Source organism: Solanum verrucosum, unplaced genomic scaffold (genome assembly GCF_900185275.1).
Source record: "Solanum verrucosum unplaced genomic scaffold, falcon-dt-bn FXZP01000214.1, whole genome shotgun sequence".
In the NCBI taxonomy this organism is placed as follows: Eukaryota; Viridiplantae; Streptophyta; class Magnoliopsida; order Solanales; family Solanaceae; genus Solanum; species Solanum verrucosum.
The window spans coordinates 2,630,886-2,658,839 of record NW_026020059.1 but is presented as its reverse complement, the minus strand read 5'-3'; the positions used below and the strand labels follow the sequence as shown (position 1 = coordinate 2,658,839).

Sequence of the window (27,954 nt, the reverse complement as noted above, 5' to 3'; positions counted from 1 at the left end):
TGTGGTGAAGTCATTGCTCTTCAACTCGTTCGTCCCACTTCGCTATTGTTTTGAGGTTGTGTTGTTACTGTGTGTTATTGATTACATTATTTCTTAATGTCCTACCTGACTCTTCTTAAATGCTTTCAATGCTTAGTCTTAATTTTTATACAGAGCTTGCCCCGTTAGCATTCAGAGTTAGTTTTTTTTTTTCTATTATATTTTTGTATAATGGCGACTCATGTCTTAATTTCTATTAGGCTGTACGACTTGATTTCTTCAATGTGTGTTTTCTTTTTTGTCGGTACATTGAAGATGTAATTGTAGTCTGGGCTGTTTTCTCTGTTGTTTTGATTCACTATTTTACACTGTCACTAATGTTAGCCTAATCTCATGAAGTAATGTATTGAATCTTTGCTTTGGTCTGGCTGAAATGTTGTTCATGTTATATCAAGTTTTCAACTAGCAATTTAAGTCTGTTATAGCTTCCTGCTTAATCTGGTTGTAGCTGATAAGGTTACTTATTCATTCCATGCTTTAATCTGTTTAGATGCTTGCTAGGATCGTTATTTATGCCAAAACTAGTGTTGTCTGCTTATTTTGAATGCTTTAATCTGGTTTTGCTTGCTGCCATCTTCTCATTTAATTTCAAGGAATAGAAGTATTTAGCTCTATTTTATCATAAATTGTGTCCCTTTATCCCTTTATAAGGTGGCAATAGCTACATTATCTTTTGCTTAACTTGATGGACAATTCTATTATAAATCAGCTTGTAATGAAAGGCCACATTCTTATATGGAAGTTCTTGTCTACAACAACCAATGAATTGTGAAAAGACATTCTTCTTAACATCAATCTACATTAAGAAAACTCAAAAGTCACCTTTTCAAGAAACCAGAAGTCACTTCACAATTACACTCATAATTACACCGCTTAAGAACATCAATATGTATCATCTAACCTTTTTCATAGATAACTAAATAAATGAATGCTTCATATAGAAACAGGAAAAATAGTTTCAACACTTTCCTGTTGCACAAAATTCTAATAGCATGGTGCAAGAAGGTGGCTAGGTAAGTTTTCTAATATATCAAACAACTACATCGTTCGGAATGTAGGAAGGAATTATATGATGCCACAAATAGCACAAGAGAAAAAAGGAATATGTTTAATGGCAAGTATGATGTAAGGTAGATTATAGTAAAGTGCTCCTATATAGGTACTTTGTAGAAGTTTTTCTGAGAAGAACTAATCTTATCTTATATCTTTTTATTTTAGAGAAAGTTTTATCTTATATCTTATTCTTCATTATTTATCAATATTTTATTGTATAGTGCTATTAAACTTTCTTAGAGCCTGTTTGGATGGGCTTATGGCTTATATAAGCCAAAAATCATAAGTTAGAAATCCTAACTTGTGGCTTTCGACTTATTTTTGTTATTCTGGCTTAATAACAAGTGCTTAAAAGCATTTTTTTTTATCTTACCCAAACACGAGTGAGCCTAATAAAAATTTAAATTGACTTTATGATTTTAAAACTATCTTCAGTACTAATAAATTAGAAATGATAAAAGAGACAAAAAAAAATTGGAAAGCAAAATAATTATGAGACTACAACACCACTTATCAAATACGAGTGAGCCTCACACTCCTTTTGTTTGTTGAATTCTAACGTGTATCTACTTCTCTTGTAACTATTTTTCTGTCAAATTCACAAGGTTTGTGAAATAAATTTCGGCCCTTTACATCGGAGGAATTTTTTCCCAACAATTCTCTGCCATTGCCTCTACCATCTCCGGGCAACTTCGCTGCACCAAACAAGAAGGTAACTCTTCTCTAACAGACCCACTTCCTCTTCCTCCCTAGGGTTATTTTTGGTGCGATTTTCAGGCAAAAATTTGACACTTTTTCACTTGTTAATCTGAATTTTTTCATGGAACTACTTTGCTAGCTGGTTACGATATTCGACGACCAACCGCCCACTTTTTTGGGAGGTTGAAACATCCTTGTAGTTATTGATACTGCACTCCATAAATAGTGTCCATCATGTCTTTGAATAATTGACATTGTGTTATTTAGACCTATTTGGTGAAGTTCGACTAAATGAAAGACTTATTTCTTATTGGATCTAAAAGAAAAGGAATAATACGCATTAACTCTAAGAACCTGTTTGGATTGACTTATTTCAAGTGCTTTTAAGCCAGAATGGTTTTAAGTACTTGTGTAGTGTTTGGGTAAGATTAAAAAAAGTGCTTTTAAGCACTTGTTATTAAGCCAGAATAACAAAAATAAGTCGAAAACTTATTTAAATAAAAATGGCATCTAATTTGAGGTTCCTACTTTTATAGAATATAGAATAGATAGATATAGATATAGATATAGATTATTAAACAATACTTATTTAAAAGAAGGGTTTCAGTACAACCTATGTATTGTTTTGCAGAAATAGAAACTATTACCATTTTCAAAAAAAAAAAGAAGGGTTACTCAAGTATTTAGGAGGACTTCTGGTTTCTTGAAAACGTGACTTTTTGAGTTTTCTTAATGTAGTAGATTGATGTTAAGAAGAATGTCTTTTCACAATTCATTGGCTGTTGTAGACAAGAACTTCCATATAAGAATGTGGCCTTTCATTACAAGTCACCAATGATTAATTCTAGAGTTGCCTTTTTAGCTGGTCCAAATTACCCCTATAAATAATTTAGAACTCTTCTTGGAGTTTTTAGCTTTATAGTTTAGGAAGAGGCAACAAATCCTTTTTTTGTGAGCTTAACCGATCTATCCTTGTAGAGCTTGCATCTTCTTGATGCCTTTAAATGAATCTACTTACTTCATCAAAAATAAAATAAAATTCTAGAGGTTGAAATGCTATTTAAAAAATTAGAGAACCACAACCTTCCCAGACGGCCAAATGCCCATATCAAATTTAAATAATTATCTTACTTTAATATTATTATTAAATAATACTTATTTAAATAAAAATGACATCTAATTTGAGGTTCCCACTTTTATAGAATATAGAATAGATAGATATAGATTATTAAACAATAGTTATATTTAAAAGAAGAGTTTCAGTACAACCTATGTACTGTTCTGCATAAATAGAAACAATTACCATTTTTTTTTAAAAAAGAAGGGTTACTCAAGTTATTTAGGAGGATATTTAGGTCTTTCAAGTTTTTAGATTTGGGGTTCCAACAATTATAATATATATATATATATATTCTGAAAGTGTTAATTTGCTTGAGAAGTTTGTTTAGTTTATTTCACTGGTTGGCTGAGTTGTGTCAGTAATGATGAGACAACCCTTACTTTTTGTTGTTTAGAATATCTATATATGAATTTGAAGTTGCTCTAATGGAATTTTTGGTTACTTAAATGCAGATGAGGATAGCTGTAGAAGGGTGTATGCACGGAGACTTGGATAATGTTTATGCCACCTTATTGCATTTGCAAGAAGTTCAAAATATAAAAATTGATCTCCTTTTATGCTGCGGTGACTTTCAGGTAGATCCACTTGTTCCTTGTTATCTTTTGACGCATTACTTACTTTTTTGATTTTCCCGAACGAGTTGATAATAGATCAGGCTTTTGCTCTTTTTTTTTTACATATACCACACAATAATGATTACACTTGGATTTTGTTGTTTTGAAGCTTCTATGTATAATTATTCTTGTAATTGTTATCCATTCATTGGAAAATTAGGCTTTGGCTCATCCTTTTAATTCAGTTTAAGTGTGCTCTTCATTATTTTGAATCATTCTTCTTTGATACAACTCTTTAGTGTTTTTTTTAAAAATGGTTATAATACAACTCTTTAGTGTTTTGATCTTCTATGTTTCATGATGTTGGTAGTGATATGGGGATTCCTTGATTATTCTTAATTTCATGGTTATATTGAAGACAAACACAACCAAGAATAAAATTTGAGATAAGAGATTTTTTATCTCAAAAAAAGAATAAAATTTGAGATAAGAGATTTCTCATATTAACTGATTGGCTGAAATGTTGCAGTAATTGAATTGCAAACACTTAAATCCTTGACTTGACTAGTACGAATTGAGATATTTTATTTGTGCAAACAGGCTGTTAGGAATGAGAAGGATCTGGAAAGCTTAAATGTGCCACCTAAATTCCGGAGCATGAACTCTTTCTGGAAGTATTACTCAGGAGAGAAAGTAGCACCGTTTCCAACTATATTTATTGGAGGAAACCACGAAGCATCCAATTACCTTTGGGAACTGTGAGTTGGTGCCCATATATTATAACTGCAGTCAATATTGCATGAGATTGTTACCCATGATTGATATACATTTCTGTACCTCATCTCTTAATCTGGAACTTCCAAAGAATCTTTATCAGTATTACTTGACATTCGAGTGTCTATTCACTGTCAAGTGCTTACAATAGTACTTAATGGAAATTTAAGAAAAGCATCTTGAAAGAATCGCAAATGAGTTAACGGTTTCTGTATGAAGAGCTTGTGTTTGTGCTGTGTGGTGATTTGAACCAGTTTACTTCTTAAATCTTTAGTCTCTTGACTCATGAAATGCTTTCATCTATTTATTTGCATATTTATCACTTTAAAATAAATGTTTAAATTAAGGACATGCAACTTACCTGGTAGAGTGTGTTCATGTTGGTTGAGACACCACCATTATGGATATACAACTTACTACAACAACAATTATGCTTTAATCCCAAATTAGTTTGGGTTGGCTATACATATCCTCAATATCCATTCTTCCTCAATAATTTTATAGCACTAGAGGTTCTCCTTATTTTCTATTGTGATACAAATTTCAAATACAACTAGAAAGATCTAGCAAACATTGGAAATAATGTAAGTAAACTAACACAACTAAGCCTTAATCCCAAGTACTCCCTTTGTCCAACTTATGTGATGCGATATAGGTGTAATTTCATTAATTTAGTACTTAAGGGTCTTCCCTCGTCAAACAAATAAAAAAAAAGAAGGTTGGTGCACTTCCCTTTTTGCTCTATCCTAAAAAGAATGTTACCTTTCTATATTTAGAAACGATATAACTTTAAACTTTCCATATATGCGTAAATGAGATGATTTATAGTCACGCAAATATCTATGGCTTGTTTTAGACCACAAGTTTCGGAACTCTTTCCACATTTCTTAAACTTTTTGCCCATTTAAAGTGTTGAACATAAAATGGGATTGAAGTAGAAGTTGGTATCATCTATGAATCTTTTCCTTTTATTGTTTTATGTTTTTCACTATGTTCTCCTGAATTCTAAGAAGTTTTAGGTCTTTTGGACAACTTCCTCACATATGTTTTAGGTCTATCTTGTTCTGTTTTAACACTTTCAATGACCATAGTATCACACCTTCTGACTGGTCTTTTTGGAGGTGTACATAGAACTAATCAAATCATCTTAGGCACCATTTTGTTGAATTATCCTCCATGATGATCTTTATACCTTCTGTCGGATGTAATTTTTTAAATGACCTCACGTTCATCTAAACTTCTGGCATTTCTACAACACTCATCTTAGGAATGTGTACGAATTTTGAAGTCCAGTATTCACTCCCATATAACATTGCTAAAATGACCTTATAAACTTTTTACTTTATTTATTAAAATAATTTTTTTTGGAACTAGCCGTTGAGGTGTTGCAACTTAGAAAAAAGAAGAAGAATATTAAGGATTTCATTTTCTCACAAGTTATTGTTTAGTTTACTTGAGCACGAAGTGTTGAAATCTGAAAGCTGGTTTGATATGACCAGTCATGTTGTATTTCTCCAATGGCATAATTCACTGAGTTTCCTTAAAATTTCTCTGTTGGATGCATTCTGGATTGTTCTCTCTTCTTGCAAACTTGAGCATGAGAGGGAGATTCTTTTTCTGTTCATAGATGCTCTTTCAGCTATAATTGATAAAGGTATGATAAGATGGAATGGTGAATGAGGAATAACATGGAATGTAGGATACATCCCTTCTGATTTGCTACTTTCCTCAACTTGCCTCCTAATACAATGATTGTTTGTGCTTCCAGGTACTATGGAGGATGGGCAGCACCTCAGATATACTTCCTTGGATTTGCTGGAGTAATCAAGTTTGGCAACATTCGTATTGGTGGCCTTTCTGGAATTTATAAATCACACCATTACAATATGGGTATGTTAGTCCTAGCAAATACTACCTGGATTTGGATATTGACATTTTTGTTGTTGATGTGTTAGCAAACTTGTAGGTTTTGTCAAATGCAAGTTTTATTGGTTGGCTAATTCACTGTACCTAGCTCCTCTAGATTTGTTACTGAATATAAGTTCTATAAATTTGAAATTGGATTTACATGACTGCTATATGTGATAATTGCCTGATATTGGGCAGGGCACTATGAGAAGCTACCTTATAGTGAACAGGATATTCGATCGATATATCATGTTCGCGAGTATGATGTCCACAAGCTCTTGCAAATTGAGGAACCAATTGATATCTTTCTTTCACATGACTGGCCTGTTGGCATCACCGCCGGTGGGGACTTGAAAGCTCTTCTTCGTCAAAAACCTTTCTTTGAGCAAGAGGTAATATTGAGCGGGTTCACTTTTGCCATGGCTGATATACCTTGTTAGATGAAGTCCTATGTATCTATCTGCTTATCCTATTGGAAAATACCATACAACAACAACTACACCTCAGTCCCAAACAATTTGGAGTCGGCTATATGAATCTCGATTTCTTCATTTAAGCTCATATTATATCATCATACTAAATGAAATAAAAGTGAAAAATAAGTTAAAACTATACAGAACACTTAACTAGCATAGGTGTATGTTCAGAACCTATGCTTGTTAGATGTTCTACATCTGTTTAAGGAAGTTTGATAGTCCATTAATGATGATAGCATAGGGGCAGATTTCTACGCTCAGATTTTATGCCAGAGGTTAGCCCACTGTGCGGCAGTCAAGTCCGCTTGCCTGACTCTGCCTGCTTGCAGACAAGTCTGTCTGTTTTTTCAACAACGCCTACTTTTTGGCCTTAAATTATTTTCGATGCCAAAACTGAAATGAACATAACATATATGGGGAAACCCAACCTTTATATTAATTCAAAACAATACAAGGACCCTCACTCATTATGACAACAATTTTGCCACAGCTTCGACTTCGACTAAGGCACAGCCACAAGTCGATTGCTGCCGAAAGACACTCTTGAAACCCTTGCGTTCCTTCTTAGTGTACTTAGTGAAATTCTAGACTTATTTCTTTGCTCTTTCACTATTGATTTCGTCCAAGGCCAAGGCTGCACATTTATAGACCATGTGACAGCCTTTGACTTACAATAAACAGCCTGCCGACACCTTTCCAACCCTTGTCATGATCGGGGCCAATCAAGGCTAATGTTCAGTTGACATCCCCATCTAATAAGGCACTCAAAATTCGAATTACAAAGTTATACAAAGATAGATTGAATCTGGACAAGCAGTTACAAAATGGTAACCGCCGCATGTGCTTGGCATGTGCCTTGTGCTACCCAATTTCGCCCCTTGTTGCCAGCTTCCCGCCCTATTTTGGCGCCAATACGTTGTCTAGGCTTTGCCTAGCCGTTGTCTTGCCATAGCCAACTTGGACCCGGCCGCACATGGTCTGCCGACGCACTGCCAACGCGTTGTCGCTGCCTTGCTTGCGTTTTCCTTACCCATGCTAACTTTTGTTTCCCTCGTGCCATTCATTGTCTTCTTGTTGCCTTAGCTTTGCCTATACTTTACTTTAGCTCAACTTGATTCACCCACACTTGACCCGACCATGCCATTTTCCATATGCCAACTTGCCCAATGTCGACGTCAGTTAGTGTCGATGCCAGTGCCTTTTTCATGTCACGACACTGCCTTGTCAACCTTGCTTGTCACCATCTTAACAATGTCAGCATCTTGCCCACATGATTAATTCAAACTACACCTAGGCCCTTGACAAAGTCATTCATGACAACCCTTTGCCACCACCGTGCCATCTGCTGAGTCTTAGGATCAGGCCCCTTACAAACCACCCCCACCCTTTGAAACTCGACATCCTCGTCGAGGACATTGCTCATCTAGTAAGCAGATTTGGATTGGGAATACAGATCATCCCGTGCCCTCTATCTTTGTCTCGACCAACGCTAAGGCATTAATGTTTGCTTTCTTGTCCTTCTCCTTGTCCAATTCAGCAGCAATCAAAGCATTTACCTTTGCTTGTACCAGGCAGTCTCTTTTTAAATGTGGACCACCGCAAGCATACACAAAACTTCCCCCTTTTTGTTTTGGAAAAGTAGATTTCTCTTGCCCCACTTCGTCTTCGTTTCCGACAGCATGACCCTTCTCATTTTTCTTCCATTCCTTTTCTTGTCTTTTGACTTGGAGTACAAAGTGTCCTTTGGGTCGTCACCCTCATCGAAGTCTGCCAACTTATTTGCCGCCACAATAATAGAGTTTAGAGTTTGGACATTTTGCCTCCTCAACTCTCTTTGTGGTCAAACCTTCAACCCGCTCATGAAATAGTGCAACTTGTCTTCCTCTACCATATTGCCTATATTGAGCATCAAGGATGAAAACTCCTTGATATATGACCTCACTGTGCCGCTTTGTTTCAATCGCCGCGGCCCAAGACAAGTTGCTTGGAAGGAATTGGGTTTTTAATTCCTTCTTCAAGACATCCACGTTTCAATTCGTGGAAGGTTAGTGCTCTACACTTCTCCAACCCTTGTTCTCCACCAAACTTTGGCATCATCACCCAAGTACATAGTTTTTTTTTTTAACTTGGTAAGGTTGTATTATATCACAAAACAGTACATGGGTTGTACTGAAACCTTATATACAAAAGCCCCAATTCTTACTGCTCTATGGCTAAATTGAGTTTAAAACATCAACTATAGAGACACTATCATTTGAGTATAACTGAATACACCAAAAACATAATAGCAAAATGCAGTTGAGCTTCACTTTATGCACACTATTTCCTATGCTCTCAAAACACCTAGAGTTCCTCTCTTTCGATATTGCCCACCATATTGAAGAAGGGATAAGTCTCCATCTGCCTCTGTCTTTTGCCAGTACTTCTGCTTCCTCCCAGCTCTGTAAGGCCTCAGAAACTTTCACTTTCCTAGGCATAGTCTAGGAGATGCCTTTGAGACTCAAAAAAATTCTCCATAAGTTTTGAGTGTACTTGCAGTGTAGAAACAGATGATTCACATTCTCTAAAGTCTCCCCACAGAGAAAGCATCTAGAACATAAGGTTATCCCTCTTCATGACATTGTCTTGAGTAAGAGCTGTTGGAAGGAGTTTTTAAAAGGAACTAGAGGTCCAATTACCACAGGTGTAGAAGATTGCACTTGCCCAACATGATTTTCCTGGTGAGAGTGTAGCCCTTGTTGAGATGTGACCACCATCACAGAATTGTTCTTCAGAATTTTTTGAATCTCCTCATTGGCCTTAGCCTATTATTGCTGATCTATCTTATTAGAGCTGGGCCTGACCCCCCATTTCATCTTCTTTCTTTCCATGTTAGCTGTTAGCTCCTTTTGAATTTTGTAATAGCAGGAGGATTCCGTTGTACAAGATAAGTAATCGTGTGGTGCATTTTATCACGTGCAAGCAAGTATGTCAGCTTCCTATTGAAGTCTTGCATAGTGGGCAGGTTAAGGTAGTCGTTTTTCCATGACATGCCTTTCTTGAGGTGTTCAGCAAGACTAAGAGCACCTACTATTTTTGTGTAGTTGGCGCTCCCTTGGTTGCTTGTACAGCCAACACCTTTAGTTGGTTGGAGTAGAGTGCTTTACCACTGGAGCAACCTCAGTGTCTCACTTGTTTTCTTCCCTTTTCACATTTAATTGGACAACTCCTTGGTCTAATATTTGTGATCCTTTGACTTTCTGTTAATTTAGTTTTCTTCAATAAGAACATATCTACATATCTGTTATGTTCACAGAAATTGTGTTTATCATTTCTTTAATTTCTTTGCCCTCGTGTCATATTCGTCTTCTGAAGTGTAGAACTATTTTTGTATCTTTTTTTTGGGCCCCTTAATGCTCTGATAATTTCAGATATGTACTCTTTCAGATTCAGGAAGGAACTCTGGGAAGCAAACCTGCTGCAGAATTACTGGGAAAATTGAGGCCTCCTTACTGGTTTTCTGCACATCTGCACTGCAAATTTGCTGCTTTAGTTCAGCATGAGAAGGATGGTCTTTCCACTAAGTTTCTTGCTCTTGATAAGTGCCTCCCTGGTAGAAGCTTTTTGCAGGTCTTTCTCTGCACCTTGTTGTTTACTGAGTCAAGATCTTTTTATAGTTCACAGATAAAGTTAAGGCTGAATACATACACAAACACTTAAACTTGTCGAAGTTTTTCATTAGACACCTAAGCTAAGCATATAACCTATTGAACACTACATCTAATCTCAAAATGTGCCTATCAGACACTCTTGGTGACATGGCAAGTTGCGTGTTCATCACCTGAACTTGAGCGCGTGATTGCCGAAAAAATAGAGTTCTGCTGGAAAATTGGCTTCTGGCCTTTTTTCCAACTTTTCTTCTTGTACATTCATGAGAAGAAGAAATACACCAGCAAATGATTGTTGTGTTTTCTTCTTTCTTTTCTTACTGCTAATAAGTAGAGTTCAGCTCTAGAACAATAATACATGCTTTTAAATTTCTTTCTTCTTCAGATTCAAGTGGAATTGCATCTTCCATAGTGCTGGCCATCAGACTCCTTCCTCTTATACTATTCTTCTCATCCTTTTACCCCAAAATCCTTCCCGCAAAGTCTTTGAAAACTGATTTGTATAACCCCACAAATTTGGAATCTATTGTTTTGAGAATTGGTAACATTGTATTCTTCGGCATTAAGGATATGCTAGAGTCCATTAGAAAATCAGAAAAGAACAAAAAGAGTAATACTTACAAGGATCCTAAGAATTCTAAAAGTTGATCTGAATCCTCTAATCCTATCTCTTTACACCAAAAATAAAAGTCCAATCTGGAATCTATTGGACTTCACCGGAATATTGTCAGGTGAGATCCAAATTTATGTTTTTCCTCTATATCATTCTGCCAAATCGAGGAACACTTTTGTGACCCAAGTCTGATTTTCTTTTCCTCTGTTTCACCGGAACTTTTTTTGAGGCTCCAAATCTGAATTATTTCTGCTTCTCGGGAAAATAGCCTCATTGGAGAGGAGATTTTACAGAAGTCTTTTCAGGCCAACTCAGTTTTCTTTTGGCTTTTTGTTATATTTGCTGACATGTCTTTTTGTCATTGGTTTTACTTGCCAAGTCACATTAAATGATTTTCACGCACTTTAAGTTGTTTAGACTTGTGAAATAAGTAATCAATAGACACAATTTGACTGGAGTTGAAGTGTTCAATTGGTACAAATCTTAGTTAAGTGTTCAGATGTAAAAAATTGGAAAAGTTTTAAGGGGCCGCATATGTATCTGGCCTAAATTAATGTGTGCGACTCACTGAGCTTTATAGGTTATTGAAATTGAATCCGGACCAGGACCATATGAACTTCAACTTGATGAAGAATGGTTGGCTATCACAAGAAAGTATAATGCTGTCTTGCCCTTGACAATCAGGAATGCGAACTATAAGTATGTACATTTCATAGTTTTGTTTTTTATCATGTTTCAAGGAATTCAGCTCGTAACTCCCTCCATTTTGATTGTAGTAATGTACATCTCGGCATAGAACAGTGCCGCCAGTTTGTAAGAAATAAGCTGCAGACAAGAGGATCCAAGCCGTTTGAATTTGTTCAGACTGCACCATGCTACAAACCTTCTCAACCTGTAGCTGACGGTGTCTTCCATGGTGATGATCTGTACACCAGGACATTTTCTATGCACTTACTTTCTTTTGTGTCATAAGTTGCTCACTGGAGTCAATTGAGTCTGTTATAATCATCTAGAATAAAAACTGAGTTTGTCCTGAATTACTCAACAAGTGAGATTAAAATTTGTCCAGTGAGCATATGAATACTGTTCAGTGTAGTACTAGTTCTTTTTCTTATCTAGTAGTATATTGAAAGATACTTCATAGCAATGTGGATGTTGATTCTTTCTCTTTTCTGTTTCCTTCACAGGTTTCTATAAAAACCCTCAGACAGAAGCTCTTCTACAGTTTCTGGAACTTGAGTATCTTCTCAATAAAATGCCAGAATCAAGGAAGCTTGCTGCAAGTCAAGCCCCATTAATTTCAGGATGTAAACTTTCTTCCTCTAGTGTTCGTAAAATTATTTCGCCTTATGATTCATGATCCTCTATCTGTATTCAACTGACACTGGTTGAAGTTTTATGTACTGTTCTTTGTTTATTATGACAGAGAGAAGAAAACCAGAAGTTTTAACATTTGAAGTATTTGGTTGTCTACAATTTTCTTCTGGAAAAAATGATTCTCTGACATAAAATATTGAACATTTTCACTTCTCCTCCTGATTTGTTTTCTCTGATATAATATAGAGCCAGCTTAGATACAATTTAGTAGGTAATATATTTGACGGTCGCAAAGGATTCAAATAGCTATTGCAAGAATGAACTGATGCTAAAGCTTAAGCTCTGGTTAGTTTAGGAATATTCCATGTACATGACATGCAGAATTTCTATACGTAATCCCTTTGAAGAGTAATAGATTCTACCCTGCGTTCCTTTACCTTTTACAACTTCTACGACTATTTAGGTGAGTCATAGTTTATTACCTTTCATAAACTTCCTTTGTTGGTTTAATTTGCATTACCTGCGGCTGCCAAAGACCTGCGATTACATATTCTGTTGTGAAAACTGTGTATGTTACCATGCATTCACTCACATTTTCTTTTGTCAGCAATGTCATTATACTTTGAACGGGTATGCTATGCAATTTGATTAAGTATAGTTGACATGTTTCTAGTATAGAGATATCTTGTATAGTGAAGTCATAACTTTTCGTTCTTTTATTTTTTGTTTGATGTATATTTTATATTCTAGAAGAGCTGCATGGTTTATCTAAATAACTGGTTGACTTTTACCTACTTTTAATGCATTTTCAGGTTCCTTCGATTACCTCGGTGAAGATATACCCATAGATGATATAGATGATACAGAGGATTTCAAAGAGGTTGACCTGGAATATGCTCAAGAAAGATGAATCTTAAGCTCAGATCTTGGTACTTATTTTTTGTTGGTTCCTTATAACAGTCGTGATTTATTTCTGCTTGTCAATAAATTTATGTAAAAGGTTGTTCCCAGAGAACCGCCGCTATAAAGGGTAAACGAAAGCTACAGTTTTAGCAATTTTAATGGGAAGCTTCACTTCACAGAATTGTTTGACATTTGAAATGTTGCCCCTTTCTCATTATTTTGGCCATTTTTAGACCTTAGCATACTTTTGCTCTCACCTTGCTGTACCGAACCTGTCAGGCAATGGGTGGGTGGTGATTAAGCCTTTGCAAGAGTTGATAACTAATTTCATCACCTTTGTCTGGATCACCAAACCCTTGCTGGTATTTGAAGTAGTGCTGATTTAATACCAATAGTGGAATGTTACGATTTTCTTATATTGGCACAGCTGAATTGCATGCTCTCTTATAGTTTTCCTAGGTAGTGCACAATATCTTAGAGTAAGATGGAAGTTGTAGGCAACATCATCACATGAGAGGACATTCTTATTAATGTTCCTCGTGATTTTGCCAATATGAGCCAATGACTGTATTGTGGTGAACCACAAAAACCATCTCAATTCTGTTCGTGGATAAAAGGTATGATAGAAAGAACTCATTTTACCATGGATCCAGTTGCAGGGATTGATTGGCTTTAAGGATCGTTGATTGTGCCCAGCAAATGGACCAAAATCTATTTTCATTGGCAGTGCTTCTGGGTCATCCAGTGAACTCCTAAAAGGTATATAAATATGAGTATTTTCAGTTTTATTCATGTTTATAGTCATCCATTTAGTTTTACACGACTGAAGCATAATTAAGGTGGAATTCGCCACTTACTGCATCAGTTGTTTTCCTGTCCTGCTGAAAAGCTGTGTTATGATTGGCTCTGATTGATTACTGTTACTGTATTATTGTACTGCATGAATTGTGGTATTATGTGGGGGAAAATAAAATTTGTTTGTATTTTAGCGAGGGCATGTGGTAGAGACTGGTGAGTTTAACTTCACGGCAATTCTGATCTTTGTGAAGATCAGACTACTAATGCCCCATCTTTAGAAATGTAGGTCATGAATCTGATGTTCAATAAATCTAACTTTTGCTGATATAATATGTCAAGTAGATAAGAATCCCCCCTCCCTTCCGATGTGAAGCATGACTACTGATGCTAAGCTATAGAACCAATTATTATGCTGTGATACAAATAATTTTGGGCCTGTCAAGGAAATATTATGTTCTCTCCAAATATGGTCTTAGATAATTCTCACATCATGAATTTAACTTTTGAGGTTTGAGTTTTAGGTACAAGGCCTCTTCTTTTATTAAACTTAAAAGTCGTAAAATGAAGCCATGTGAAAACTGAGTTGATACAGAATTGAAATTGGCTTTGGAGATCAATGTAGATTCAAAAGAGGGTTGTAAGTAATGTTTAATTCTGAAAATGCTAAATATTCATCTATTTTATATTATTGCAGATTCCTCATTTGTTCCTTAACTAGGGAGGAAAACTGATTGGCTAAAATGGGCAGAAGACTTGGTGAAACTGAAGACTTTTTGCTTTTTTCATTAGACTAGCCATCTCCATTTGGACTTTAAAGGGACAATATTTCCCCTGGTTGTAATTTGTAGCATGATGCAGTAATAACTCTAGCTTTTTATGAAGACTGGAAAAGGGTGTAAATCCACTGCTTGGGTCCAATCACCATTATTTGAAATTAGTAGTTTCAGTTGCAACTATCAAAGGATGTGGTGCAACGGAAGGGGTTCCTCCTCTTTTAACAAGAGGTTTTGGGTTAAAACAGTGCCTCCCCATTGGGGTCGTAAGCAGCATGAATCTTAATATAATTAGGCTTCAATGCGGATATTCGGACATCGGATGGGAAATTAAAAAATAAAAAGTAGTGTTAGTTCCAGCAGTTTTAATTTTTAAAATATGATGATATTTACATTTTTTTTCCTTCTCTACTAGTTATATTAACAGTTTAATATTAGAAAACAAAGGTAATTTTTTTTTATAAATATAAAGATCAAGAAAAAAGAGAAAATGGTCAAATGCCCCCTCAACCTATTACCCGATTCTCAACTACACACCAATACTTAGCTGTCAATTCTTAATTAGATAATATAATAATTAATAAAATTAATCAACTAAAATCACACACAAATACACACTCTCTCTCATCTCTAACCCTTCTTCAACTCAGTCGGTTGCCATGGCTATCAATACAAGAAAGAATTTTATCTTTTCATATTTTCATTTTTAATTCACAAAATACTTTTCATTAGCAACAAGTGGGAAAGACGGGCTCCTCTGACTCCTTCACACTGTGCTAGACTGCTGCATGGTGGCAGGGGTAAGACTGGAGTGTCACGTATCATTGTGCAACCATCTACGAAGCGCGTTCATCATGATGCTCTCTATGAAGATGTTGGATGTGAGATATCGGAGGACTTGTCCCAATGTGGTCTCATCTTGGGTATCAAACAGCCCAAGGTGCTAAATATTTTTCACAAAAAAAAGAAAATTTTGATTTACTTCTTGAGTTATGCTCCTTGAGATGATGATTATTTAACTTGAATTGCAGTTGGAGATGATTCTTCCTGATAGGGCGTATGCCTTCTTCTCCCATACTCACAAGGTACAAAAGGAAAATATGCCCTTGTTGGATAAGGTATGTAGCTCTAATTCTAGTCAGCAATATTGACTGAACAGGCATGGTAATTTTTTTTCTCGAAGATTAACATTTTTGATGGATATTTAGATCTTAGCTGAAAGGGCATCTCTGTTTGACTATGAGCTTATAGTTGAAGACACTGGAAAGAGGTTACTAGCATTTGGAAAATTTGCTAGTAGAGCTGGAATGATTGATTTTCTACGTGGATTGGGACTCTGTAAGCATTTTGTTTGTAACTTGAAGATGATTTATTGAATTCATGTATTGTTTCTTGTTGGATTTTGTATGAACATAGACCCTGCTCGTTGTGGACTCCAGTAATGTGTGTGCATGTATGCTCTTTTATTCTTCTTTTATACCTTTATCTTTTTTCTAATACTTAAGGATGTGCATGTCAGGGTATCTCAATCATGGCTACTCAACACCTTTTCTTTCACTCGGCTCATCTTACATGTACTCTTCATTGGCTGCGGCTAAGGTTGCAGTGATTTCTGTTGGTGAAGAGATAGCAACTATGGGACTTCCATCGGGAATCTGTCCTCTTGTATTTGTTTTCACTGGTTCTGGAAACGGTACCGTGGATAGTAACCTAGGCTCATTAATTTCAGTTTATTGACATGTCTAGTTCAGCTTCTATTCAAGATATATTCTATTCACCTATTTCCTTGATCTACTCTTTTCACAATGTGTTCCATAAAACTTCTCATTGTATGTCTTTTGGCTAAATCTTGATATCCTTTGTAGTGTCTCGTGGTGCACAAGAAATTTTTAAGCTTCTTCCTCATACATTTGTGGAACCAAGAAAACTTCCAGAGCTACATGAGATGGTAAGATTGGGCTACTTATTTAAGACAATGTAATCGATATATTGCTTCACTTGATTGAGTTTTTTCTCTTTCATTTTCCCACTTTACTTCACATGAGTCCGGCCGAGTTGATCTTTTGGTGGACCGGACCGGTCGCAACCTGGGCCGTTCACGCCCTTAATTTCTGTTCACTTGGAGAAACTGTTTCACTAGCAGTTCTAGAGCTTGTAAATTCTATCTAGTGCAACATTCGAGATTTTGTTCTTCTAACCAATTTTGGATCAACAAGATACTTAAACGCCTATGATCTCTAAGATTCTTCATGCCACATGCCAAATCTTCACTTTATGTACTTCAAATGCTTGAGTTAAAAAAATTCATAGCTTTGTGTTTCAGAAATCTGGTTTTCATGTGTAGGCCAGAGATCTTACTCAATCGAAGCAACCATCAAAGATAATCTTTCAAGTGTATGGTTGTGTAGCAACCTGCCAAGACATGGTGGAACATTTAAATCCTTCAAAATCTTTCAATAAGGTTCATACTTTAGTGTTTAAGTATGATTGCCTTCTTTATAATTTTCATCTTTCTAAAATTAATGGCGTGTGTATTGCATTTCCTTGTATTATTAAAATATGCATTGGATACATTTTAGGTCCTTCTTGCATAGGAGGTAATGAAATTCTTAGAAAAATAGAGTTGCAGAGATGTGGCTAAAATCTGCTTGAATGATGAAATTTATCTTCATTATATTCTTTTGAGGAAAGAGCTGGTTAAATGTCCCTAATAGCCTAAGTGATGGGTAGTTCTCTGTCTGTTGGAACCTTAAAAAAGTGTCCGTTTTCGTTAACTTGAATAAAGATATCAGGGAGTCTTTCCTTCTTTAGATTTGGTAGTTTTATGGTCTTTGTAGTTCTTAATATGGGAAAGGACGAGAACAAAATTTTAAGTTTGTGCACATTGTTTTTGGTACCTTTACATTTTAACATCATTGAAAATGAAAGCATCCAAGTTCTTTGCCTGTCATGATGTTACCTTATGCATTACGCTAACAATAGACTTGTCATTCATTCAGGCTGATTACTATGTACATCCAGAGCAATACAAACCTGCTTTCCATGAGAAAATAGCCCCGTATGCATCCGTCATAGGTCAGTGATGATCAGGCATTTCTTGTTCATTTTCTAATCATTTTTTGGGAAATCTAATTCAGTATCTAGTTTTACGTATTTCCTGCTTGCTCTGACTACACTAGATACATCATGAGCATGCAGTTGTTTTCATTAGTGAATCAAAGCTTTCAATGCTTGATTGTAAGACTCATCACCTAGAGCTTTGTATTATATGGAAACCTGGTGTCTTCTTCCTCTTTTTATGAGTTATGTAAGTGTTACTAAAAGAAAAAAATTCATTTATAAATATTACGATTTTGACATTCTTATGCAAGTTATTGCATCAGCTATCATTCAACAGTTTTGACAATTTTTTTCAACATTCTTATGTAATTGAACTTTGTTACACCAATTCTACTGTACCTAGTACAAGAAGTCTTTCAAGTTTTTTCTTTTTATAGTGTTTTCAAGCAATTTTGTGAAAATGCGTGTTTGGTAATCTGCCCTGCTTCTTCCAGTAAATTGTATGTACTGGGAGAGAAGGTTTCCTAGGTTGTTGACTACTAAGCAGATTCAAGACCTTATGAAAGCCTTCTCAAAAAAAAAAAAAAGACCTTATGAAAAATGGATGCCCACTTGTTGGAATCTGTGACATAACTTGTGACGTGGGATGATCGATCGAGTTCATCAACCAAACCACATCAATAGACTCACCTTTCTTCAGGTACTTTTAGCTTGTTATGAAGATTCTATAGTATCTGTCAATATGTTTCCTACTTCCATTTTGAATATACTTTATATACTGCTCCTCACTTCACTTGGAAAATTTTCTTTTACTCGGCATTTGATGTTCATTTCCAATTTAATTTACAATGATGCATCTAAATAATTCTTTCCTGGTCATTACAATTTGTTAAACATAGATCCTAGGTATGAACCTTTCAACAATTCGTATCATTATGACCTAGAAGGTAAAGGTGTGATGTGTTCAGCTGTTGATATTCTTCCCACTGAGGTTGCGAAAGAGGTAATCTCAACATCAAGTGCTACAAACTACAGTTATCTATTTGTCTTTATATCTATGAGATTATGATATCTGTACCTATGCTATTCTTTGATGTAATAGGCATCCCAACATTTCGGAGATATTTTGTTCCACTTTACTGTAAGCTTAGCTTCCTTTAGAAATCTTGAAGGGTTACCTGCACACTTGAAGAGAGCTTGCATAGCCCATTATGGAGGTCTTACTCCGTTGTATGAATACATACCTCGATTGCGGAAATCTGATCTAGAGTAAGTCGTTCATCCTAACTTTATTCTTTTTTATTGTGCTTTTTATCTCCACCCTTTTAGAAACCATTGGATAATTCACGTGTTGAATTGTTGTGGGCAATAGGTATTTTCTGGTCTTGATATACTGAAATCATCAACCAGTTATTTTTGTGTCCATAGGTCAAATCCTCAACTAGAGTGAAACGACTAAAAAATCCATTTCGTATCTATGATAGATAACTATGTCTCTTATGTTACCACCATCCATTCCCAACTTGTTTATCGTTGCACAAATGAAATTAAATTAAGCTTTTTATGTGCTTTTCAATATGCGTTGATGTCCATAAGTTTTGTAAAGTATGTAACATACCCTTTGAAATAATATTTCTGGATCTGATATGAAGTAGCTTGTATTTTCTAATATGAAGTAATGATGTTATATTATCCTTTGATTAGCAGTGACCCTTCAATAGTTCTTTCAAATTCCAATGGAAACGGGAGGAAATACACCGTATTGGTAAATTCCGATGTGTTCTTTATTTTATTATTGTTATTAATTGAAGTTATGGATACGCAATTTCGTATTAGTTATTAATCTGATGCGGAAATGGGTTTGAAGAAGACTAAGAAAAACGTGTGATCTCAAAACAGGCAACCGCTATCTAAAACTTGTGTTTCATGTAGTAACCAACTTCCAGAATTTGCTTATTTTGAAAAGTATTTTTTTTGGCAAAATGGAGTTTTCGAGGAAGAACTTCAGATAGTTGCAATCTGTGTTTGACCAAATCATTTAAGAAGCGCTTTTGTAAGTATACTATAGAAGCAATTTTTTCAGAAGTGCTTTTGAGCCTGAAATGATGAAAAAGACATGTAAGGATTCACTTTAGAATTAGTATAATTAAATACATAAGTGAACTGAAATACTTATTATTATGAAAGACCTTAATTAAGTTTTTAACTTTATTTAGTTTTAAAATTTTAAAAATAAATCACAAAATAGAGAGGAGCATGTTTATGAGACTTTGGTCCTAGATGTATTGTCAATAGAGGTGTCAAATGGGCGGGTCAAATAGGGTTGAGTTAATAAATGGGCGAGTCATTGACCCGCTCAAAAGCTACTTGGGTTGAAATGGGTTGGGCTAAAATATGGGTCATACCCCAACTCGCTCAATTCTTACCAATTAGGTTTAATTGCTTTGCTTTGTTCTTTTATAAACCTTTAGTACCTAATAAAATTACTTTTTTCTTTATTATAACTATGTATAACATATGAAATAAGAAAAATGTCTTTTTAAGAATATTTTGACAAGATTTCTCATGGGTCAATTTGGGATACACATCAACCCAATTCTTACTGGGTTGGGCTGAAATGGGTTGAGCTTATAAATAGGCGGGTTTTGACCCACTTAAACTTAACGGGTTGGGTGGATTGGATATGTTGAACTTGATTTTGACATATACCTAATTGTCCACATTGGATGAGGTTACACTTTGTCTATATTTTGTTGTGATTTTATAGGGGCTTGATCATTTGAGTCTTTTTACAGGTTTTGGATTTACTTCTTTAATTAGAAACTGCAACTAGTTGTTTCTACTCACTGCTGAGTTAAGAATGAAATATATACTTTTCTTACTTCTTTGATGATTTTATCTTCTTATGCTTGTACTCCATCATCTGAAATTGACAGGTATCTCTAAGTGGTCATTTGTTTGATAAGTTTCTCATAAACGAGGCGTTGGATATTATTGAAGCAGCAGGTGGCTCCTTCCACATGGAGAAGTGCCAAGTTGGTCAAATCACAAGTGATTCGTCATACTCAGAATTGGAGGTTACTTTATTTCTAACCTAGTTTTACCTTGAAAGAGAAGGGATTCTCATTAAACATATAAATACAATTGTTTTATTAGAAGAATATTTAGATCAAAGAGAGTCAAAATGAAAAATCATTGCCTACCATGAGAAAAATTGTGGAATCTACAAACTTATTTGAAAGTGTTTGTCCGTGTTTTATATTTTCGAAGTAAAATTTATCTTCCTCCATTATTTTTGAAGATTCGGAAACAACCTCTCTATCTCTACGAGGTAGTGGTAAGGTCTACATACATATTACCCTTCCCACACCCCACTTGAGGGATTTCACTAGGTATGTTGTTGTTGTTTTTGTTGTCTCTTTGAAGATCCAAGAGAGCTATTCAGTGAAAACAACCCTGCAATCATACACCACTAAAAAAAGTCGGGGCAGCTATTCTATTTCACTACATATGCTGGAGGGATATGCATATTCTTGCATCATGCTCTAGCCAAATGCACCAAACACGAATAAGAAACAGACATTACAGTCTTCAAGATGTTAGCATTCCAAAACCCCCAACACATAATGGTCATCACTATACTTCTCTCACGAACATGTCATATTCCCATTATTTTAGCAGTGCTGCAGTTTCACTTCCTAGTGCTCTGCCCTTTTATCGTACTTTTATCTTCATGCTATAGTTGTTCTATTTGTTGGAGAAGTGTTCTCACAAGTGAATACAATCAAGCTACATAAATACTTCTCTTTGATCATAAAAATTCTGTGAACTTCTCGTAATTTTCATGATTCTGTTACCTACTGGCATGCTTTGCTTTTCATAGACTGAAATATTTTAACGGAATAGAGCTTCTTAGCTTTGGCATAAGAGAGTTCAATCTTCTGATGTCTCATCTCTTTTTTCAAGATAGTCTGAAAGAAACAAAGCAATGAATTTCTCCTGAGAATTACACGGGCCTCTCTATAGACTATCAAGGTACCCAAAAACAAAGACGAAAAACACCAATTACTTTCTGGTGTCACTTTAAAACTTTCAGGTTCCTGTTGATAAATCCTAAAGCTACAGTTCGCACTGTATTGCTCGATTTTCAGTGTCAAAATAAAACTTCAAGTTGTGATTTTCATGCTATTCTTGGTTAAGGTGGAAATTAAGGTGTTTGTTTTTTGTGGTTTCTTCTGTCATGAATATTTACCTCTACGTGATGCAAAACTTGATGATTCTTACTTCCCTTTTGCTTTCATTATTTGGGACAGGTTGGAGCTGAAGATAAATCCGTTTTAGATAAAATAGTTGATTCTTTAACTTCCCTTGCTAATCCAAGCAACTCTTTGGGATCTCACGACAAGGAAAACAACATATCTTTGAAGGTTGGGGAATTCCATGAAACAATCATGGATGAGAAGTATGACGCAAAGGTCTTAATTTTAGGTGCCGGTCGGGTTTGCAGACCAGCTGCAGAACTTTTAGCATCAATTGGTAGCATGACATCTAGGCAATTGCCTAAATCATCTGTAAGGTGCTGGTCGGGTTTGCAGACCAGCTGCAGAACTTTGAGCATCAATTGGTAGCATGACATCTAGGCAATTGCCTAAATCATCTGTAACTGCTGATTTTGAAGAGAAATATTGTGTCCAAGTGATTGCTGGTTCTTTGTACTTGAAGGATGCGGAGGAGGTATGCATGTATATCAATTTTCATGTGACTTCATTGATCACTCTTATTTGAAAAGGAACTTCGTGATTTCATTTATGTACATTGGAAGTTTGATGGTGTCTTTTCACTAACAAAACTTCATATAAATCTGCGTCTTCATTGACCTAATATTATATTTTTAAAGGATTGTGTAAGATTTATTTCTTCTTATGTTCTCGTCTTTTTTCCACATCACTCGTCTTCTTTGATTCTCCTCCCCAGATTCTTTGTTTATCAGTTTTGCTTCTGCAGTTAATGTTTTTTCCTGCCCGTGTCCATGACTATGGTTTTTCTGTTATTTTCTTGTTTGATTTGGATACTGTTACAGCACAAAGTGACAATCTGTATTTGCTGTTTATTTTGTTATCAATTATCTATTGTATTGTCCATTTACTGCACATCTTGATTATAGACAATATAATTTCATCTACTGTTTGCATGTTATGGTTTGAGCTCTATGTTTTCGCTTATAGACCTCTATGCTTTATTTTTTTTTCCATTAGTAATCATGTTTCAGTAGTACAGGTTACGAAAGGTATTCCAAATGCAAAAGCAATTCAGCTTGACATTACGAGTCACGAGTCTCTTTCTAGCTGGATCGCACAGGTATTGTCTTTTGATTGCGTATTGTGGTGAAATGTTCTTCTTTTTGAAAAAAATGGCCTTTGAGACAATAAGTGGTAGTAGCAAGAATATTTTATGTTTTTTGAAGCCTTCCCTAATACTTAACATAGTGTTAGGTCTCTTTGAATTTATGTATGTGGTAAATAAGTGGCTCTGTCTCATGCTGTCATTTTTGTCATCGAGCAGGTTGATGTTGTCATCAGCTTACTGCCTCCTAGTTGCCATGGTGTTATAGCAAAGGCATGCATTGAGGTATTTGTTTTCCCATCGTTTCCTTTCTTTCTTATGGGTATCATCTCCTTGTAATTACAGATTCCTATCGTCTATGCATAATAAAAGAGGGCCCCGATGAATGGTAAAGCTAGAGGTGTTGACTACCTCTTGAACAGTTTGATTTCTAGATAGATAAAATGCAAATCAGTTCTTGAATTTTCGTTAGAAGTCTACAGGTGCAAAAGTCCCTTTAACGATGCCTGAGGATGGTGAGCAACAATGTAATAGACCTTCCAGTGTTGAACCACATAAAAAGAACTCCCTAGATTATGGTACTGAAACAAATGAATCTTGAATAATTTTATGAGTCATAATTCAATCAAATGGACCGTACCATGGGCGAAGAAATCAATTCTGAGGAAAAATCTCAACATTTATAAGCTAAAATATCTATCAAACTCTCATGAACTCCTGAGTTATTCTTACTAAATGCAACTTGAAATCTCCTGATGCAGCTGAAGAAACATCTTGTCATGGCTAGCTACGTTGATGATTCTATGTTAAAGCTAGACCAAGATGCAAAATCTGCTGGAATTACTATTCTTGGTGAAATGAGCTTGGACCCAGGAATAGGTAACCTTCACCTGAGAAAATTAAATGTTCTACAGTTACTTATTTTTTGTGTGTGTGTCTGATAAAGTTGTCCTCAGTTAAATGTTCTTCTGCATATAAGTAGCTTGAATAAGACCGTCAATGAATTTGTTGGAAACTTCTTCATGCTATGATATTTCCTCTGAATGTGATTGTGCATAACCTATGGTAATAGATACAGATAGTACTGCATTTCCAAGTTCGAGAAAATAAAAATAGTCCCTTATATTACTGAATTACAAGTGCCTGATGGGGAATAAAATTGCTGCTGTAAATTTGTTATTAGTCTAAATCTTTCTTGGGAATACTAGTATGCTTTTACCAATCATAGTCTAACTAGTGGCACATATTTTATTATAGATCATATGATGGCGATGAAAATGATCAACCAAGCCCATGCAGCTAAGGGAAAGATCAGGTCTTTGGTTTCTTACTGTGGAGGTCTTTCCTCTCCAGCTGCTGCTAACAATCCATTAGCTTATAAGTTCAGGTATGCCTACTAATTCAATTAAATGTTGATTCAATAAGGTTACAGTGTCAATATTGAGAAGCTCAATTGTGTTAGCTTCTTGTTACGACATATTTGCAAAAAGCTATGGGGTATTTCTTCTGCTTTCTTCTTTGGCACTTCTTGCAAATGAAAAGCACATAAACTGGCCTCTCCAAATTTCCTCAACATTTCCATTTTCCTTGGTGATTAAACCGTCTCAACTAAATTTTGAACTAGAGAGTAACTTCTCTTTTTTCCAATGTAAGACCGCATACACATAAAGCGGATAATTATTTATGTTCACTCACTTAATCTATTATCCTCTTTAACCTACTGAACGTAATATATTCACATTGATGTTTACTGCATTCCATCTTGTGGTAGTTAGTTTTTTTATCTTACTTTTTGGTTATTAGTGAAGTAGACATAATCTCTCTGTTATCACTTACTTGTTAGTATTCTCCCTAGTTTGTTGATTTCATAATCATTCTACTCATTATTATTATTATTATTGTTATGTTGAAACAATATCTTGTTGGAGTCCAGCCGGAGCTATACGAGCTGGGTGGAATCCAGCAGCCTACAGATATCAAGGGGAAATTACCCATGTCGAAGGTGAGTTGTTTAGCATAAGAACTGTTTTGATTTCTATCCCATGAAGAAATATATTGTACTTAAAGTCTAAAACAACTTCAGAATCTACTTCTACTTGCCTTTGTAATATGCAGATGTTAGGTTCATATGTATCCTTAGACAATCTTAAAGAGTTTACGCCCTCATTATATTTTTTTGGTCTCTCGCAGCCAAAATTAACAGCTATTCATCTCCCATGATAATCCACACTAGCTTTCCAACATTCCAACTGCCATCTCCTAAGTTATCTCCGCCATTCATAGACCATTGGCATGGGTGGTGGTTGCGTTTATGTGCTTTTGCTTTACTAACTATTTTAAATGCAGGTCAGAAGCTTTATGATTCAGCTGCAAAGCTTCGACTTCCTGATTTTCCAGCCTTTGCATTAGAGTGTCTCCCAAATCGCAACTCCTTAGTGTATGGAGTTGTATGGTATAGCAGAAGAAGCATCGACCATCTTCCGAGGAACACTGCGCTATGAAGGCAAGTTACATTTACTGGGCTTCATACGAAGCTCTTGGTTAAAGAGACTTGAGTTCTTGCCAATGGCTCACATGAAATTGGGAATAATAGCACTAGAAAAAGAAATTTTAGATTTTATGAACATCCATATAATGCATTAAAAGGGGGGAAACAGAAAGTTCAAAAGAAGTTGAAAAACCATCCTTCTCAAGTTGTTAATCCGCTTTATGGTTTTGGCAAGTCGAGTATTCTTGTGAATTGTGTGACTGCCTCATCTAAAAGCTATTATATGTTTATTTAGGTATGTAACACGCCACTCACATGGGAGCATCTAATTCTTTTTCTTAGTCAAGCATGTGGAATTATTTGTCTTTAAAAAATTTGAACTTTGAGTACAATTTTTCTACATAGTTCCAATCTAAATTTGGTAACATCTTCAGAGTTTATTTGGTTCATGTTGCTTCTAAATATTATTTTGAAAGGACAAAGCTACTTCCCAACTGGTGAGATAAACGCTCAAAAATGCTAAGTATGTATTTCTTTGGGATTGTGGGAGTGTAGACTTGATTGCTTTCTTGTCATCAGATATTTGGTTGACACATTATGGATCGATATTTTCTGCAGGTTTTAGTCAAATAATGGGGACACTTGTCAAGACTGGATTCTTCTGTACAGAATCTACTCCAATTTTTAAAAATGGGATCAGACCCACACACACAGTTTTTGCTTGGACTTCTTGGAATCAGTGGAAAGATTTTGCGTGAATCAGTAATTGATGAAAAATACATCACAGATAGGATCTTAGCTCTTGAGCATTGCAAAGACAAGGACACTGCAGTCAAGACAGCAAAAACAATAATGTAAGTGAGACAATTATTTAAGGTCAATCAGTTCTACTTGAAGCATTGAACGAGTATGTTCTTTAAAGCAAATATGTTGGTATAAAATGTGAAGTATTGTTTGTTATTCGTAAGAAACATGTTTTGGTTGAATGATAAGGGGTTTACTTAATATCCAAATAGCTTTTTGGGATTTCAAGAGCCTACGGAAATACCATCATCCTGCAAATCTCCATTTGAAGTAACATGTTTGCGCATGGAAGAGAAATTAGCATACTCCAAAACAGAGCAGGTAGTTCTCATAATCACTTTTTATGTCAACTTATTACATGCCGGATTACCACTAATATCACTTGTGTCAGGACATGGTGCTTTTACACCATGAAGTGGTAGTAGTTACCCAGACGACCATGCTGAAACTCATAGATCGACACTCTTGGCAATGGGAAGGACAGAGAATGGGAAAACCACCATGGCCATGGCTCTTACAGTAGGGATTCCAGCAGCCACCAGAGCTCTGGTATTCTTCTATTTAATATTTGCATAATGATCACAAGTATCTCTGTGTTATGGATGAATTTATAGTTTACTCGCTTTTGGCAATTGCAGCTATTACTTGCAAACAAGATTAAAGCAAATGGTGTATTAATGCCTATTGATCCAGAAGTCTATGAGCCAGGTAGTTCAGCACCCTTGGTTTCTAATTTTTGTCTAGGGAGAAAAAATATGTGCCAATAATGCATTGCTTGCATAGAAATGGATAATTCACGTTCACGCTACTAGGGGGAGCCTTGGCGTAACTGGTAAAGTTGTTGCCATTTGACCACGAGGTTACTAGTTCGAGCTATGGAAACAGTCTCTTGCAGGAATGCAAGGTAAGGCTCCATACAATAGACCCTCGTGGTTCGACCCTTCCCTGGATCCCGCGCATAGCGGGAGCTTAGTGCACCGAGCTACCCTTTTTTCAAGCATACAAATGAACTCTACGTGTGCTTAAGTTTAAATGTTGTGCCTTTATTTATCATTTATCAGCTCTGGTTGTAATTGTAAAAACTGTTGAGTGACATAATATTTTATTTTCTGTAAATTTACAGCACTGGATATTTTGGAAGCATATGGTTTCAAGTTGCTGGAGAAGATTGAATAATCAATAATGACATTTAAGTTGTACAAGTTGGTTCTGGTATTTACCAATTTGATATCAAAAGCCTTTTTTTCCTAAGGGCTTCATATTAATGTAAAGAGCACTGATTAAAGAAAATAAAGTTGTATATTATATACGAACTAGGTAAAGTGCCCGCGTTTCGCGCTAAGTGAATTTCTTAAGTTTCTCATGATCATAGGCTAATATTCTCGTTTTCGAGTGAATAATATATTATTCCTCTCTCTATTTATCTTTTCCTATTTATTCATCATTTGACTTATTCCCTTTTATGCAAGGTCTATACATAATCTAAGTGTTATGTATCTTATTGTTTTTGTTGTTTCGTTGACAAAGTTAATTGAAATACAAAAACACGATCTCTTTGAAGTTTCTTTTTCAATTTCTTAAGAAA

General features: G+C 35.5%; 2 protein-coding genes across 2 annotated transcripts; both read left to right on the top strand.

Moving 5' to 3' along the window:
- The first annotated feature begins 1,782 nt into the window (after positions 1-1,782).
- Positions 1,783-13,796, top strand: LOC125823302 (lariat debranching enzyme). The gene is made up of 11 exons (XM_049502694.1): positions 1,783-1,804; positions 3,364-3,486; positions 4,066-4,223; positions 6,008-6,129; positions 6,346-6,539; positions 10,050-10,232; positions 11,464-11,582; positions 11,660-11,799; positions 12,071-12,190; positions 13,013-13,129; positions 13,757-13,796. The coding sequence occupies exons 2-10, from the start codon at positions 3,364-3,366 to the stop codon at positions 13,108-13,110; spliced, it is 1,257 nt and encodes a 418-aa protein (XP_049358651.1). The 5' UTR covers positions 1,783-1,804; the 3' UTR covers positions 13,111-13,129; positions 13,757-13,796.
- Positions 13,386-27,606, top strand: LOC125823280 (alpha-aminoadipic semialdehyde synthase-like). The gene is given in 30 exon segments (XM_049502670.1): positions 13,386-13,396; positions 15,407-15,614; positions 15,706-15,792; positions 15,883-16,012; positions 16,194-16,367; positions 16,540-16,622; positions 17,019-17,135; positions 17,674-17,749; positions 18,229-18,285; positions 18,320-18,434; positions 18,641-18,737; positions 18,837-19,003; positions 19,442-19,499; positions 20,671-20,811; positions 22,048-22,286; positions 22,375-22,468; positions 23,012-23,092; positions 23,297-23,362; positions 23,839-23,956; positions 24,335-24,463; positions 24,999-25,079; positions 25,424-25,520; positions 25,522-25,580; positions 26,184-26,277; positions 26,279-26,419; positions 26,582-26,690; positions 26,761-26,791; positions 26,794-26,918; positions 27,008-27,077; positions 27,493-27,606. Coding segments are annotated over 30 exon segments (3,108 nt in total). The 3' UTR covers positions 27,546-27,606.
- The last annotated feature ends 348 nt before the right edge of the window (positions 27,607-27,954 follow it).

Coding starts and splice junctions, on each gene's coding strand:
- LOC125823302 (XM_049502694.1), top strand. CDS start 3,364: ATGAGGATAGCTGTAGAAGGGTGTATGCACGGAGACTTGGATAATGTT. Junction 4,224..6,007: donor TCCAATTACCTTTGGGAACT/GTGAGTTGGTGC, acceptor TTGTGCTTCCAG/GTACTATGGAGGATGGGCAG. Junction 12,191..13,012: donor AGCCCCATTAATTTCAGGAT/GTAAACTTTCTT, acceptor ATGCATTTTCAG/GTTCCTTCGATTACCTCGGT.